The sequence below is a fragment of the Lichenostomus cassidix genome, chromosome 1Ab, assembly GCF_008360975.1.
Source record: "Lichenostomus cassidix isolate B80296 chromosome 1Ab, HeHo_3.0, whole genome shotgun sequence".
NCBI lineage: Eukaryota > Metazoa > Chordata > Aves > Passeriformes > Meliphagidae > Lichenostomus > Lichenostomus cassidix.
In genome coordinates, this window is record NC_139481.1 from 8,212,403 (window position 1) to 8,228,665 (window position 16,263).

The following is a 16,263-nucleotide window of genomic DNA, read 5'->3' on the forward strand; positions in this document are numbered from 1 at the left end:
TTAAATGTAAATAACCTGGCTGAGAAGCACTAAACAGGACAAGAATTTGAAGAGTCACAGGGAGAGAGGGACTATCAAAGGCAGTAGGAGAGTCACTTTGTTTTTGCTTCTGCATCTTAAGATTTATGTTAAAATGCTCAGAGATTTGAGTTCCCATTGTAATTGGGACTTTCCAGTCTGATGGTTCCATGGTTCTAGAGAGGGCTCACTCCATACTTCATGCATGGTATACAGAAGGGAGGTGTCTAAGATCATTACAGCAGAAATATATTAGCAGCTCTATCTGCCCCAGCAGCATTTTGACAATGTACTTTTCCTAATTTTAAGAGATTGCAGCATCTTTCTGGAAGTGTATAGACAAAACTGTATTTCAAAAGAGTCATTAATCTTAAAAACATTTTTGCATCATTTAAACTATAGAATAAATAAAGGTCAAGCATGTGTTACATGTTCTCCCTTGGGTCTGCTTGTTGCCACCAATATATATAACCATTCCATCAGGTATTTTTGATTCCTGGCACCCCCTCTTGTCCACAACCAGGATGGGGGTTTTCAGAGCTCAAGTTAAACATTTCAGCAGAACTGGAGAGTGTTTAGTCTTCAGAGTCTCATTATTGACTTGATTTAAAGTTCATGCTTAACAAAGTGGTGTCTCTTCTCCTTTAGTGTTTGTAGTGGACATCAGTCGAAATCAACACGTATCCCTGTGGAGAGAAGAACAGTCATGGACACACAATGAATTAAAAATGAACGTGTTATTTTGAGGTTTTTTAATTTCAAATTGATCTTGGTGTTTAGGGTCCAAAAATCTACTGAGAAGAGCTGTGCCTTGGAAGTGACAAGTTTTATTCAACTCTGTCCTTTGAACTTTGCAAAAGGGTCCCATCTGTCCCTGGGTGCTATCCCTTTGTACACTCTTAGTGACAGAAGGGAATCTAAAGATCATACAGCCTATCCAGGAAGGTTCATCTGAGCCTTGAGGCAACCAGGCAATCATCACAAAGTGGGATTATTTTTTACCTAATGTGCACCACCTAGGAATTAGCCATTTAATCTAAACTTGTGCTTAATCTTCCCTCATTGTGAGCACATACAGAGCAATGAGCCTGCAGAGAGCATCACAGAATCACAGAATGGTTGGGGTTGGCAGTGACCTTACAGACCATCCAGTTCCAGCTCCCCTGCCATGGGCAGGAACACCTTCCACTAGAGCAGGTTGCTCAAAGCACCATCCAGCCTGGCTGTCTGAAAAGTGGGAAGAATTGTCTTTCTTCCTATTTATTGGCCATAGCCAACAGACCGGGACTGGAAGTGGAAACTTTAAATGGGAATCTCATTCACGTTCATAGGGCACCATTCTGTGTTGTCTCTCATTCCTAGTTACTGATGAGGATGTTGGTTAGAGAAAGTGAGAGGGGAATCACTAAAATCCTTCATTCCCAATTAGCCTATAAGGCTGTTGGCAATGAGTGCAACTGAAAGCAATCTCCAAGCAATTACATTTTGTAGGGAACCAGGTATGTAGGAGGCAAAGAACAATTAAAAACAACCTTTGCATTTCCTCTCCTGAGTTGTGTTTTGTGTTTAGCTGCAAAAAAAGATTTAGGAGTCTCTGCAAAGCTGAAAATAACTTTGAGAAGTTGATAAACAAGTGGAGAAATGTAACAGGCTTGCTCATTTTCTGGGCGTTCATTTGTCAGCAGTGCCCTTGTATTGACTGATTGCCTAGCAACATTCTGTATGCTCAAACTAAGGGGTAAATTTGGAGAAGGGTAACCAGAAGGCAAAAAAAATATTTTCTGAGAGCTCGCTAACTACTTTTGGCTACTAGCCTCAGTCATTGTCACCAAGTATTAACAAAATCTGGGCATCCTAGGTGCACAAAGTTAAATTCTCCTCCATGTCATATTTCAAGTATTCAACAGGACTGTGAGATAGTGATAACTCTAATTTGATGTGATTGGCCAAACTTGAGCAATATGTTAAACCTGTTTTTACACTGAATTGCAACTTGCAAGGCTGAACAAGTTGTGCATTTGATCACTTCAGAGTTACATATTCAGTTCTAACTTTTCCTCTGAAAGAAAGATACACTTGTTTCTAGGATTTTACCATTATTACAGATCTCATTTTAAACTCAGGGCTTTGTACTACTTGTGTAGCTCAAATGCAGCAAACTTCTGGCACAATAGAAGCTGAATAAGTGCCTAGCAAAAAAAAAGAAAAAAAAAAAGGAAAAAGAGGGATAGCCGTTTGTAAAGGAAATTCTTTCAGAAGTATCAAAATCTCACCTGTACAATAGTAATGTGAGGTCTTGTCAAGGTAACATTGGCCAGATTGGGAAGAGGGAATCCTTTTGACAGTTTAGCTTAAAAAAAAAAAAAGACAAACAATGATTTAGGTATGCCTTAGAAAGATAATAAACACCTGCCCTTCAACAACACTGTTTATCCAGGGAGTTGTAGATAATTTATAACAATTAGCCTTTTAGTCTTCACAAGCAGCCCTGGGAGGTAGCTAAGATGCTCCTTTACCAATGGGAATACAGAATTACAGGTGCTTCTCTCTTGGCAGAGTGTTGCAGGCAAACCAAGGCATTTCCTGTTCAACACATTACATCCTCAGTGATTTGTCCCTAATGAGCCCTGAGGGATTGTTAATTCAGCTCTACCATCATTAGAACCTGTTCCCATTCGTATCCATTAAATAAAGAAGGTGATGTTCATCCCAGTACAGAGGGCTGACACAAAGCTAGGTCTCCCTCCAGGGCCTTAAATAAGATTTATGAGAGGCAAAAGCTCTGTGCTGGTCTAATAAAAAGGAATACATTTCACTCATGGTGGCCTCAGGCAGGTGTGCAGATGACAGAGACATGCTTTTCTCCCTGATGCATCAGGGCCACCTAGAGTGAGATGAAGGCAGATGAATTTTCACTTTCCAGGTAATTTTTGCCCTTTTTGCAGAACAGTGCCAGTGAGAAGGAGCACTTACAGCCCTACAGATCAACCTCCCCCTTCCACTGCTTACTGGCTGATGGTCATTTTCCACTCAAGTTAATGGGAGCTGAAAACTTAACCAGAAAGGCAGTAGAAGTTCCTAGAATCACACTTTGAAATACAGCCTTACCATTAGCTGATGGAATTACTTCAGTCTGTAAAATATAAGATAGGATGTTCTCCAGAAGCAAGACCTGCCAGACAAGAAAATTGAGTCAGCCGTCATTTCCTGATGGTAGTAGAACTGTTGTTCCCTAATCCTGGGTGGAGTTGGTTGGCTCTTATTCAACCTTTACCACTCCTTTGGCCTCAAAGTCATAAGCTCAAGTGAATCCTGGATTTAAGGCTTTGGAACGATGCCTTCATCATGCCTTTGGAATGCCGCCTTCCATGAAAGGAAGTGAGATGCAAAATGCAAACGGATTTTATTATGCTTGGCCAACATCTTGATTTAAAACAGTGTATTTCCTTTATTTATTGTCAGATAATTTATTACCACCAGCAGAGCAGGACCAGAACAGTTTTAATCCTTTCTCCACAATATTTGGAACGGATTGATTACACTGAGAATGAAATGACTCTGCAGAGGCAGGGTTTTCCCCTGCAAGGCTACAACTGCACTATTCCAGGCATCTGAGGGAAGCATCTTGCCTCCCACTTGTTGCTGTAATTCCGAGCACCTTGATGAGCATCCCTGCAGCCCATGGAGTGCCTGAGCCTCAGCCATCCCTGTCACCATCAGACAGTGCTCTGCTGTGCTGCTACAGCTCAGATCCCTGCTCTCTGTCTCACTGTGATTCCAGAGAGCTCTGCTCACTGCAGCCAGGGAAACTACAGAGTGTCTCATTTACAGAGCACTGACTTGCCCAAAGAGTATCCTTTTAAGTCCAGAACAGAGAGGTGGCTGCCAGAAGACAGGAAAAGAGCCGTCGGGGAATGAAGCCAAATGATTTAGAAATACAGATAAAATTTAGCTGCTTACTCTTTAGCCTTGGTATCATTGATATTCTTGGTTTACATTTCCTATGTGCTTCAACTACCCACTTACCTCAAAAGAGCCAACATTGGAGTGGGCTAGGAAGAGCTGGATCCTGAGGGAAAGAAGTGAAACAAGATGAGTCACTAAGAGAGGATAAACACAGTTACTCTAATCATGTACAGTCATTGCTGTAGAACTCCAGGCCTTAAGAACCATCTGAAAATAGATTTTTGAAGCAATTTCACACACTGCATACTGCTTCATAGAGAAAACATGGTTTTCTTGGAGCTTTGCTGAGCATCCATGCAAGAGTGTGCTAGAAGGGCTGTAGCCAGCAATGTGAGTGTGCTTCTCTCTCTGTGCTGTTTTGGAAGTCCTGCTGACAATTAATTTTACCAAGGACTCACAGGCTGTCAGGAATTTTGCAAGGATTTTGGTACATCTGCATAATGCTTTTGTGTGAGTCTTAACAGGAAGAAAAAATCTGTTCATGGTATGCTGCTGGCTGTGTTGCTACTGTCTCTGTTTCCAAATTGAAATACTTATTCCCTATGTTACTCTTGTATCCAGCATAAGATTTCTGTGTTCCCACAGCACTAGCACCTGGGCTCTCAAGGCCAGCTTCCAGCACATTCTAGATTTTCCTCTTTGAAAATTACTGCAAAAATGCTAACAACACTATCCTCCTTAAATTCCTAACATCCCTCTGCCCTGACAGACTCTGCCCGTTCTTAACCCTGTAGATGATTTTCCAAGGGACTTTTATGAAATTGGGATTCAAATTCCCAGTTGTGAGGCTCTGGTATACAGAGCTGCTTCTCTATAAAATGTGACATGCTGGATGTCAAAATGCCCAAGCCTCTGATCTCCAGCTTTCTGACCCTTGGAAGTTACAGGACTTTAGCTGGTGAATGTCTGCTGTAAGACTATCAGCAGAGGGGACCTGCAGGGACCCAGGTTCTTTACTGTGCCCTTGACTGCTCTGATATGCTTTAGAAAGCCATGACATCTTGCCAGCTGGAAAGTGATGAGGGAAACTCTCAGATGATTCATGGTCATCAAAACTGCCCTGCACACTCAGTTTATCTAGCTCAGAGGGGAGAGTAGATGTAAAAAGCAGAGAAGTTCAGTGAGATCACTGCCCTGCAGCAATCCACAGCTGGTGGGCAGCTCCCTGGGGATGTGGCAGTTGCCTCCTTTAAACTGTACAAGCAGTGCTAGATTTAAAGAATCTAATGCAGATGAATTTACCAGCAAAACATATTCATAGTTATTTGATCATGTGTCTAAACTACTGATGCTGGGATTGCTAACATTGTTTTCCAAAGGGCTGGAAATCTTTTTCATCCCAGGTTGGATTACCTGTTCAAACACAGCGAGCCCATCAATTTCTGATCAAATATATTCAGGGAAATGCTGGTGTTGATTGCCTGCAGAATAAAGAAATCATAGGTCACCAGAGATTAAAAAACCCCAGGACCCTTCCTGTGAATTAGTCACAAATAGATAAATACCATTTTTCAGTTATGTTTGGAAGCTGTTTCAGATAAATACAACTTTGTCGTTGCAAGGCTGCACATAGTAAATGTCTGTTTGTATAGGTGGCACTGAGAAGAGCTGAAATAGGGGTAAGGAGATTTCACTAATCAGAGACATGAACAAGTTGTCAAGAGCCATGACTTGGACTTGCAGAACTGTCATTCCAGAGAACAAAACCTTGGTTAATCAGAGTCAATATATGTTTGGATTTTTGTCCACCTATCGGAAATTGTTCTTTGCCATAGAAACATTCTGTAGGTTAGGTGAAGTTACACCTTACACCACCTGTGACTAAGGGGAACTTGCATGTTTAAATACTAGAAATTTGGCATTTTATTTGTTTCTTGTCCAGAGTTTTAACAGAAGGACGGAACAAACATATTTAACCCCAAGTAAAACATCAACTTGTTTGTTGTACTTACAATGTTCATGGTGAACAGAGACTGAGTGGTTGAGTCTGGCAGAACAGCCAACACCTCCATGGAGCCCTGAATCTTCACTGTGAAGGAATCCTGCTCTAAGCTGATGACAGGGATTTCAGTAGCCATTAGCTTCAACATCACTGGGTAGGGTGTAACTGAATATTTAGCTACCTGTAAGATTTGAAAACAAAAAGAAGAAAAAAAAAGACAGAAAAACACTTTTCTCGTAAAACAGATCAGAATATTGCATTTTCTTATTCTTGAAGCAATCATTTTGAAGCAGTTCCTTATGACAAGGTTTAGGATAGCTGCTAACATAAGCAGAAATAAAGGTTTTCTGTGTTGCTAAATTAACCACATTGGCGACACAGGAATGCAGTGGAAAGTTCCTTCTACTTGAGGAATCCAATTTTTTCCATATCATTTCAAGAGAAATTAAATACTTGGCTGTGAACAGAGGAGATAAATGGAGCAGGAATGTGGTATTTAAAGTCACACAGTAAAAGAAATTCACTCATGAAAGAAAATGACTCATTCGGAGTCATTCACTTTGAAATTCAGGATATTGAATATCTCAGGAGATGGGTTCCTCCTCTGGACTGTCCTCAGAAGAGCCTCACTGTTCATTGCCTGGAGAGTGAATAAGCTCAGCAAGGTCAGTATTTGATACACTGGGGGTGGAATATCAGCATCAATGCTCACAGCATTTTATGGAGAACACCATACATGACTGCCCTTGGAGAATTCTAATATTTCTGAGGGAGGAACTTAATAACAGCTACGAAGCAAACAAGAATGTAAAGTTATTTGAACCATTAGTCTGATTTCACCCATCCCTGGCATTCATAGCCTAGGGATTCTTATGCTCATTTCTGGTTGCTCCTTCTGTCTCAGAAGGCTGGTGGAAGCCATGCATGCTCATATTCTCTGTCCTGTTATATTCATCTCCTCCACCTAAAATAAAAGGAAATCCTGTGCATCTGCCTTGTCTGTTCCATAGGATGTAATGCTTCCTGCCCATCTGTTAGCTCATTTTCCCACACGTGGTCCCTTTCCAGGTCTTTCTGCTCATCAGTCACAGGCCAGCAGCAAAGCAAAGACAATTATGCAGGTCTGGGCAGGAGAAGGGTGTTTTTCTCTCAGCTGAGGCCCTCTTGGAGGTCTCTCAAAGCAAGGCTCATGCCTGAAAGCTTTTTCCTGCATAGGTCTGGGTTTAGGTAGGAACAGCTGTGGCTTGGGCACAGTGCCCAGAGAAAAGATTGATGTGCAAGGTTATGGGCCAAGATCATGTTTGGTAACAGTGCAAGTCATTCAACTCATGCTGGGGGTGGGAAGTGACAAGGGCCATCTGCTCTGCTGTGACAAGGCACACATGTCCCTGCTTCTCCAGCACAGGAGCCCTGCTGGCCCTACAAGCCTTTGGGATACCCCAGGAGGGAGGTGTCTTGAGAGCCACTCTGGGTGGCTTCCCTAAGCCTTTGTGAAAGTAATGATACTCACCTCAGGAATGATGCTGCCAAATATCTCTGTGTTTATATTGAAATAACTGCAAGTCTGAAGGGAAAAATAAAACAGAGGGAAAACAAATGTGTTACGAAATTTGACCTTCATGGTCAGCTTTTCTCTAAATGCATTATTACTGTCATTTCAATGAATCTTTGATTTTGTACATCTTAGAAATATTCCTAAGAGACTCAGTATACTTAAAGCAGCTTCCCAATAATGCATGCCAAAAATAATCCCTCAGAAAGCAAATGCTTAATGTCATTATAGTTTGGGCTGCAATCTATAGGTTTTGGGACTTACTGAACCTCCTGCAGTCAGGTTAGCCAAGTCAGGCAGCCTCCAAGCCACAGATACTGTGCTTTTACAGATACTTTGCTTACATGGCCCCTGCAGTACTTTCATTTGATGAAGATCCCTCAGAAATCTGCCACTGAGGCTGCAAAACTCTCCAGAGCTGATCCCTTGTTAGAGAAGGGATCTGTGATCCATAGAGAAGTCTATGCCTCAGGTCTACAAACCCTTATTTTCTGTAACAAACTTGCGAGTATTTTGTACTTTGCTCAGTGGCACTTGGGTGGCCTGAGGCATCTATATAGAGCCTAAATAAAAGAGAATTAAATTCCCCTAGTATTTATAAGCTTTATACAGCCACATACTGACATCTGGTGGGTCAAAGCCCTATGTGAGCCACGCTGACCCATTCCTGTGTCCCACTCACCTTCTCTGCAATGGTCATGTTGAAAGCCCCTGCCGTGTAGTAAGTGAATGAGGTGGTCTGAAAGAAATACTTGGAGAAGGCAAGGTAGAGCATGGAGTCACTTTGGTCTGGGATTGTGAAGGAAGCTGCCATGTAGGGAGAGTCAGTGGAGTTTCCAGCTGGGAAGACTGCACCCTAAAAGTTATTGTCAGAGATAAAAAAAAAAGATAGTTAAAATGTAATTTTACCGTGGCTGCAGATAATGAATGCTATTTTCCTTTACTTTGCCCAGGCTATTCATTTGGTATATAAATGAGTATGCAGGTTTTGCAGTACACCCTGAAGGCTTGGTGCTTTCAAGCAGGTGGTGAAGGCAAGTTCCAGCATTTTCACAGATGATGCCTGAGATCTGTCTTTTGGGATATTGATCACCCACTGAGGACAGTCTGCCACCTCAGATCACCCTCTAAATTAAGGGTCTACATATTGCATGAAGAACATGACCAGTGGTCCTCCTTTTTGAAAAGCCTTACTTTCTCCTTTCCTGATCTCCAGGAATTTAAATCTGAGAGCTGCTGCTTAAGAGCTATCCAATGGTCTCAATTACAAAATTGACCTCTAAAACCAGAGGTCTTTCTTGGTCAAAATCAGCACTGTACTCTGCCCAGAATCAAGTTGATAACTTGTGCAGACAAAAGGCTCATGAGAGAAAAGAAAGTTATGTCAGACAAACCTAAAATGCTTATGTTGTCTTCTGCATTACCCATCATATTAGCCAAGACTTACAGATCTAATACTTCCAAATGCACCCAGATGAAACAAAAACGTAAAACTGATTTAAAGTGATGAAGGCATTTAAAGGTTAAAGTTTTTTATTAGTTATCCTGTTTCTGTTTAATCTCAAATGTATTTTGTGTGTCTTTATTTTCTCATCTAGCTCCAAAGTTCCTGTTGGCTTTTAAGGATTATCAAAATGCTTACAAAGTGCTCAAGCACAGCTGGTGACCTCCCCATTCAACACTCACTTGCTGGATTTGCCAGTCACTTGCTTTGTCCATTTCCCCCATGTAACTTATGTGGGAGAATAGCTCTTGGAACAGCCGTGATTTTACCTCTTTAGTCTGACTCAAGTCCTTGCTTAAAATCTAATTGCTGCAGTACTCAGAAGAGTTTGACAGCAGCTGCAGAGCTGGTAGACTGGTGTCTACCATACAAACCGATACTAATGTTTTGTTCCTTTGTGTTTCCAGCTCTCTTATTTCCCTGTTGCCTTTTTTTTTCAATACCTAATTTATAGGATCTTTGTGTCAAGACTGTCTTTTCATTCTGCCTTTGTAGAGCACCTAGCACAAGGTGGCTTAAACTAAATTAAGGATCTCAGGTACTATCATGATGACAACTACACTCAATCAAATCACCTTATACAGAATGACAATGAAGTCGTTTTAGAATTAGGAACAAGTCAGATTTTGGTTTCAGTACATAGACTTTTTCCTCAAAAAGAAACTTTCAGGCCTTCAGACTCAGCAGCACTCCTTGGCCTCCCATGCTTTTTAAAGAGTCTTCTGTCTTCCCATTCAAGAAAGCAGAGGCTTAATTATTGCTCTGATAGTCTTCCTCTTTCTTTTCCTCTCTCCTCTGACAAGCAGACACATCTAGTTAGTGCCATGTGTAGAAACATTACCCTGACTGACTGAACAATGAAGTCCCAGATATTAGTCAAGAGTGAGAGAAAGATGAATACCTTTTTTAATTTCTTTCCCTCTTCTTTTCTACCTCTCTTAATGAACTTTAACTACTCTCTGTTTTCTACAACCAACTCAATAGCAGTTTAAAGAAAAGGATGTGGCTTTTAAATAATTCATTTCACATCAGGATTGTTTCAAATCATTACTGTAACAAATGCAATAATGCTTTGAAATGTCTGTCTTCTCAGATAGTGAGTCTTTATGTTCAGAACAACAATCATGGTGACTTTAGAAAGTGTCTCATACAATAAAGGAACCCACAGCAATCTTGGCAAACAGCACTACAGGCAAATACCTTTAAGTCCAGGTCAATGAATGGTTGGAACACTGCTGGCAAGCTGTTCAAGGAGTAGTCTACTTCAGCCAAATCATCAATCTGCATTGCAACTGTAAGGGTGGTAGATAAGACAGAGAATATTACAAGACTCACAGAAATAATTTTATGTATACCTAAAACTAAGTCAGTTTCCAAAGGAGAATGACACAAATTGTTCCAGGTAGTAGGGAAAAACACAACCAGGGACCTCCTAACACGCATTCTAACCTAAAACATGATGTTTCTACTGACACCTTCTGTAAAGCACCTTCTCTAGTTTGTCTATTGTTTTCTCATCGTAGATAGTAAGTTTGGTCTAATCCACAAAAGGAGATGGCCATATCAGTGCTTCAGGGCATAAGGGGATGTTGGGATTTCTTGTCAAGCAGTTCTAAGAGCATCCAGAGTGCGTGCAAATTGCAAATACTTTCCCAGAAGGAGGGTGGCTGATCTGTTTAGATACATGTGTTTTGCACATGATATCTGACCAACACTTTGGGCTTCTTAAATACCTGCAAATCTAACCCAAAGTGGTTCAAGAGAGAAGTTTTTTTGCAAAGGAGCTTTTTCATTTTGCTTCTGGCAAGTCTGATAAATAAGCAAGGAAAACTTAATTTCCTGGCAGGCTAGGAGAGGATTTACAAGGCTTTACAAGGCTTCAGCTTGTAAAGTGCTGTGTGTGTGGAGGACTGGGAGCATGGTAAGGGAAAACTGCCTCAGCATCAGTCCTGTGTGGCCTCTAAGTGGCATTTCTCACGACAGAAGTGCACACTGCCACATTTGCAAATTGAGAATCATTACCATAAGAAACACAAATGTCTTGCCCAGGTAGCCCAGCCTGTATTTAACTGTGGTTCTGTATGCAAGGGAGCAGATGGAGCAGAGGGACTGATGGCACTCCTGCAGGCATTGCTAAGCAGCTGTCATTAAGGAAGCTGCAGAATTTCACTGAGAGAAGAAAGAAAACAGAAGGAAAAGACATCACTCATGACTCACCATTCAGTGATTGGAGAGCTTCATCTATCAGCTGGATCCCAGCTCTGATATTGGGACATGACTGCAATTAAAGCACACCACAGCAAGTGATGGCCTGATTAGCATGGGTGTGAAAGCACCTCTGACATGTGTGCTAGCAGATCTTTCTGCTGCATGACACACATTGCAGCACTTGTTTATCAAACACCTAATCTGGCTTGTCTTCAGCTAGCTGGATCCCCCAGATTTCTGCTCAGTGCAATGTAAGCATGTCCTGTGCCAGAGCTGCAAAGAGAGGGAAGTTTCCAGAGGCAGCCTGGTGGGGCTGACAAAAGCACAGCCTTAAACAGTGCAAGGACAGATCTCATATTGGTGTCACGGGAGAGATCTCAGACGCATGGAATCATTTAGGCTGGAAAAGACTCTTAAGATCATCGAGTCCAACCATAAATCCCTGGACAGAATGACAGCCATCTCAAGCTCTGTCTCCTCTCAGTGGCCCTGGGCAGGTTGTCATCAGAACTACTTGCCTCTTTGATATCATCAAGTTGAAATATGTCACACTATCTGTTGATACACTGTAATTTCTCTGTGCATTGCCCAGTATATGTTTTGTCTGCCAAGCATAAAAATGACCCAAACCCCAAAATGCCTGTAGGTAGGCAGAGACTTATTTTGCATTGGAATGGAAAAATAACTACATTTTCCATTCCTACTGCTGCCTTGGTTGAGCCTTAGCTGAGTCAGTATTTTTGGCCATGAACCTGGCAATTTATCTGGAATCATTTCTGGCTGCCAAAATGATGACTGTGCTATCAGACCAGAATAGGACTATGACAGGATTATTTTTCTAGTTCTTCCTTTGCCAAGTTCACAGCACTGACTTGTGAATGCCATAACCCTCACACCCCTCCCCTACACAATGTGAAAGGCTTACATTAGTGACCAAGCTCCTGTGAATGGGTTTCTTCAGATACTTGATAAAGAAGTTATGCAGGAAGCTAGAGGGAAGGAAGAAAGCAATTAATGGGTCAAGTTCTATGGTCATTAACAGGAGATCAGATATCTCTGCAGAACATGAATTTAATGGCCTCTGAGTGTGATATTCTAGTACAGAAAGGGAGAGTTTTGATATGTAAAAACTGTCAAAGAGCCACCATTTAAAAGATGATAATTACAGCACTAAGCATCTCAGCCAGGGTTAATTCGTATTTATGAGAAGCGAATTCTTCATAGTACCACCATCATATATGTACAAAATAGTCTCTGCACAAGGAACTTCCAAAACATAAAAATAAACAAGCAAAAACAAACTCCCAAACAGGTGACAAGAGTGGTATTCAGACAGTGAGAGAAATACAAGAAAACAATGAAATATTGTTTCACAGGGCTGTACCCAGAGGCTAAACAGACAGCATCAGTTCTGCTCAATTTTGATAGCACAGTGACTAGGAGGAGTGAAGCATAGTACAAGCATATAACTTCTACCTAAAGCTTAAGATTAGAGCAGAAATTTAAAAAAAGTGGTGCTGAAGAAGCTCAAGGGGTTTATTCTGTCTTTGTTTTCTACTTTGTGTAAATACAAGGGCAAATATCAGTGTTTTGATGATTTGTTCATTTTAATGCTGTATTAGAGCCCCAGTTCTCACCTGTGGTGCCTATGATACCTAAAAGCAATTCTGTGTGCCCTGTTTTGTGCAGTTGTCTCTCTGCCATTCACTGACAGTTATTTTCTGAGAGTTTCTACAGATCTCTTCCACTTACCCTCTTTTCCCATTCAACTTGATATCAATGTCCCCAGAAGTTGTCCTGCAGCTGGTGAGGGATATTGATGTAGGGCCTGAGTTATCCAGGGGTGTGGAAAAGATTGCAGTGACAAACACCTTGGAAATGTGCACTGTGCCTCTTCCACTGTCTTTGCTGTGGAAAGGGAAAACAAAAACTGGAAAACTCCATGTCTTCAGTGTGGAATGGCCTGGCAATGTGGACCCATGGCTGCTCCTGGTGAGTGCCACTGCTCTGCTTTGCTTGCCAGAGAGGGCACTGTGCCTCCTCTGCCACCCCACAGCCCCCAGCAGCACCCCACATTCCCTGCAGCAGCTAGCCCTGCTGGCCCTGGCAGCAGAAGAGCAGAGCAGAGACTGCTGTAATTCAGTCAGTTTAGCAATGGTAATGTGGGTTGTGGGGAAGGGAAGAGGGATTTCTTTCCTCTGAAACAGCCTCAGACTGGGAAGGTGCAGAGACTGCTCTAAGGATATTGCCATTTGCTCATCCATTTTCCATCAACTTTTGAACTGTACCTCTTGGAGGCATAGCAGAGGGTTTCTAACAGTGTGATTACACTCTGAGGGTTTGTTATACTGGGCTGTGATCCACTACACTACAATTTTTCTTGCTGTGTCACTAGCTGGCATGCTGAACAATAACAGCATTCAGCTGGAGCAGCAGCCCTGTACTGTTTGCAGCAGTGCTTCTCAGCCATGGACACTTTATCAGTGCTCCAGTGTGAGGACCACTGGCTTTCTCCCACCAGCAGACCTGGTGAGAAGCACCACTCTGTGCTCCTGGCTTACTGCCAGCTGATAAAGAGCACCTTTACCATGAAAGGGTCACAAGAAAAACTAAAATTTGCATTTTTGCATTATCCATCAAGAAGAAAATGCCAGGACATGCAAAACTGTACATACAACATCCAGGTCCTTATGTTCCAGTTCATATTGATGGTTAAAGAAGCATTTCCAATCACCAGTTTTATCCCAGAGCCTGGTAGGAGGGAGATGGAAGCACTAGGTAATTCAACAGCAGTAACATGCATTCTAGAGCATGAGAGACAAAAGGGAGAGAAAAGATTTAAACAAAATTATTTTGTGAGTCAGAATAAACACAAAAAAAGATTCAAATTTCAGTCAAACACAAATTGCCCCCAGAGAGAATACTCACCTTGAGATGTTGTATTTGACATTACCAAGCCCAGATTTCTCATGGCCAGTCAAATCAGGGAAACGCTCCTTCTCCATATTCTGCTTCAAGATTTCCAGCCCAACCTCCTTGGCTACAGGAAAACAGTGATCAGTTCAGTTGCCTTTGATAGTGCCTTATATATAAATAAGTCTATAAATAAGTGCTTCTGGCTTAAAAAAATGTGGTGGACAAAGAATGAGCAAGAAGGTGGCACTGTCCTGAGAGCCAGCAGTGCTATCTATTTCAGGTCTCACTCCCAGCCATGGCAAGAGCTGAACTAACTCATTCAATATCTGAGATCAGATGAACCTTGATATGATGTGCAGTGCTGTCAAGCAGCTTACTGACCTTGCTCTATAGTGCTCTTAAACTGTCCTTTACAGACTATCATTGGGTCATTAGCTCCCACTGCCCTCTCTTTCCTGTGTCACATCAGTATTCAAGGCAGTGCCACTGACAGCTCTTTAAAACATCACACATACCATACTCCAACCCCTTCTGGGTGATCCTCACTTTGAGTCCAGGATTGGCACTCAGCTGCCCACTGAGCAAACTTAAGAGGAGGAGAGAACAGCAAATCTTCACCATCTTCCTTGTTTTTTACAGAACCTGTTAATAAATATTTACAATGATAGCAGAAATTTGTGCTGTGTCACTTGGTGGTTGTACTCCCTTCCCCCCCACCCTGGACACCAGCTTCCCCTCTAGAATGAAGAAAGCCCTGGAAAAGAAGACCCATTCTCCACAGTGTTACAAAAAGTGAGCTCTGTGGGGTAGAGGAGAAAAGTCAGCCTATTCTATGTCATAGAGACTGGGGAAAGTGCTTGGGATACATCCATCTGGGCAAACATTGCATTTTTAGGCTGTAATTTGGTGTCTTTACAGGATTTGCCACAGGGGTGGTGAATGAGTGAAGCAAATGCCCATCCCAGGGGCTTCTGCGACAGGATTTAATCAGACTGCATATAGTGTGAAATTCAGAAAGTTTTGCTTTCAGCAAGGTTTCCCTGGGAGAGTGAGAGAAGCCACCCTCAGGGAGAATTTTTAAACAAAACTGGACAAAATCAGAGAACAGTTTTGGTTTTTCCCAAGAGCTGGGAACAGCCTTCTGTGGAGTTATTTGTCATGTGGGATGGACCTGGCAGGTGACCAAACAGGTCACATTATTATGGCTTTCCTCATTTCCAGCTACTACACTAGATTATGAACAGCTGAAAGTATAGGAGTGTCTTTTCTAGCACTACTTTTACAGATAAAATGTCTTTAGTTACCACAGGGCTGTCAAAGAGCTGGAATGAAACTGTCTATAAGCAGTCAATTGCCTCTTTCCTAATACCTGAAAAATTGTTTTGATATTGCTGCATCTTTCACTAGCTGCTTCGTTACCAGAGCTAACAATATACCTCAAACCACTAGAATATTTTCAGTCATGATCAAAATTTAAATGATCTGCAAAATTATGAGAGAACATTGACTTAATTTTTTGTAAGAGTTTCACGCAATCCTGCAGAACACCTTCGCCTTTTAGTTTGACTAGTATTTTCTTTTTTAACTGACAGATATTGAGAAATGAAAGAAACACACTTCGCTACTTTGTTTTGTGGAACAAAAACAAAGGACTTGAAGGAAATGTGTCTTAGATATATGCATTGTTCTCAAACCTTAAAATATCAAAATTTAACCAGATTTAGCTACATCTATCACTTCCCAACAAAGCCATTTCTTCACAAAGAATAATCACAAGGTATTTGTTTCCATACCTCTCCTCCAAAGGCTGAGCAGAAGACCTTTGCTGTAGCAGACTGCAGGGCTGAGGATGTTGCAGGGAAAACCTTCTGCAGCCAGGACCCTTTTAAAGGAAAGAGCTGTGGGCTTGAGGAGAGCTAACTGCTGGCATCTCCAGCAGCAGCACTCTGGGAGTGGCCTCTGTTACTACCAGAGTAACACACGCCAAGCTATTTTGGGTCTCCCAGCCCAAATAAAATTTCATTGAGGGATAAGCAGAGGGCAATGAAAACTTTTGGCTGTGTGTGTGTTCAGGTTCAGGATGCAGAGTCTGGGGTGGTGCCTTTGGGGCAGACTGTTTCAGCACTGGTTTTTCACATGTGGAGGAAACCCCAGGAA

The 16,263-nt window shown here is 41.9% G+C and overlaps 1 protein-coding gene across 1 annotated transcript; it reads right to left on the reverse strand.

Moving 5' to 3' along the window:
- Positions 1–340: 340 nt before the first annotated feature.
- BPIFC (BPI fold containing family C) lies at positions 341–16,062 on the reverse strand. The gene is made up of 16 exons (XM_085049698.1): positions 15,900–16,062; positions 14,622–14,748; positions 14,119–14,230; positions 13,866–13,994; positions 12,943–13,098; positions 12,116–12,179; positions 11,200–11,260; positions 10,183–10,274; positions 8,161–8,334; positions 7,437–7,490; positions 5,937–6,107; positions 5,338–5,405; positions 4,045–4,087; positions 3,127–3,190; positions 2,292–2,368; positions 341–704 (listed from the first exon to the last, which is right to left on the reverse strand). Exons 2-16 carry the CDS (start codon positions 14,725–14,727, stop codon positions 663–665), a joined length of 1,413 nt encoding a protein of 470 aa, XP_084905824.1. The 5' UTR covers positions 14,728–14,748; positions 15,900–16,062; the 3' UTR covers positions 341–662.
- Between the last annotated feature and the right edge of the window lie 201 nt (positions 16,063–16,263).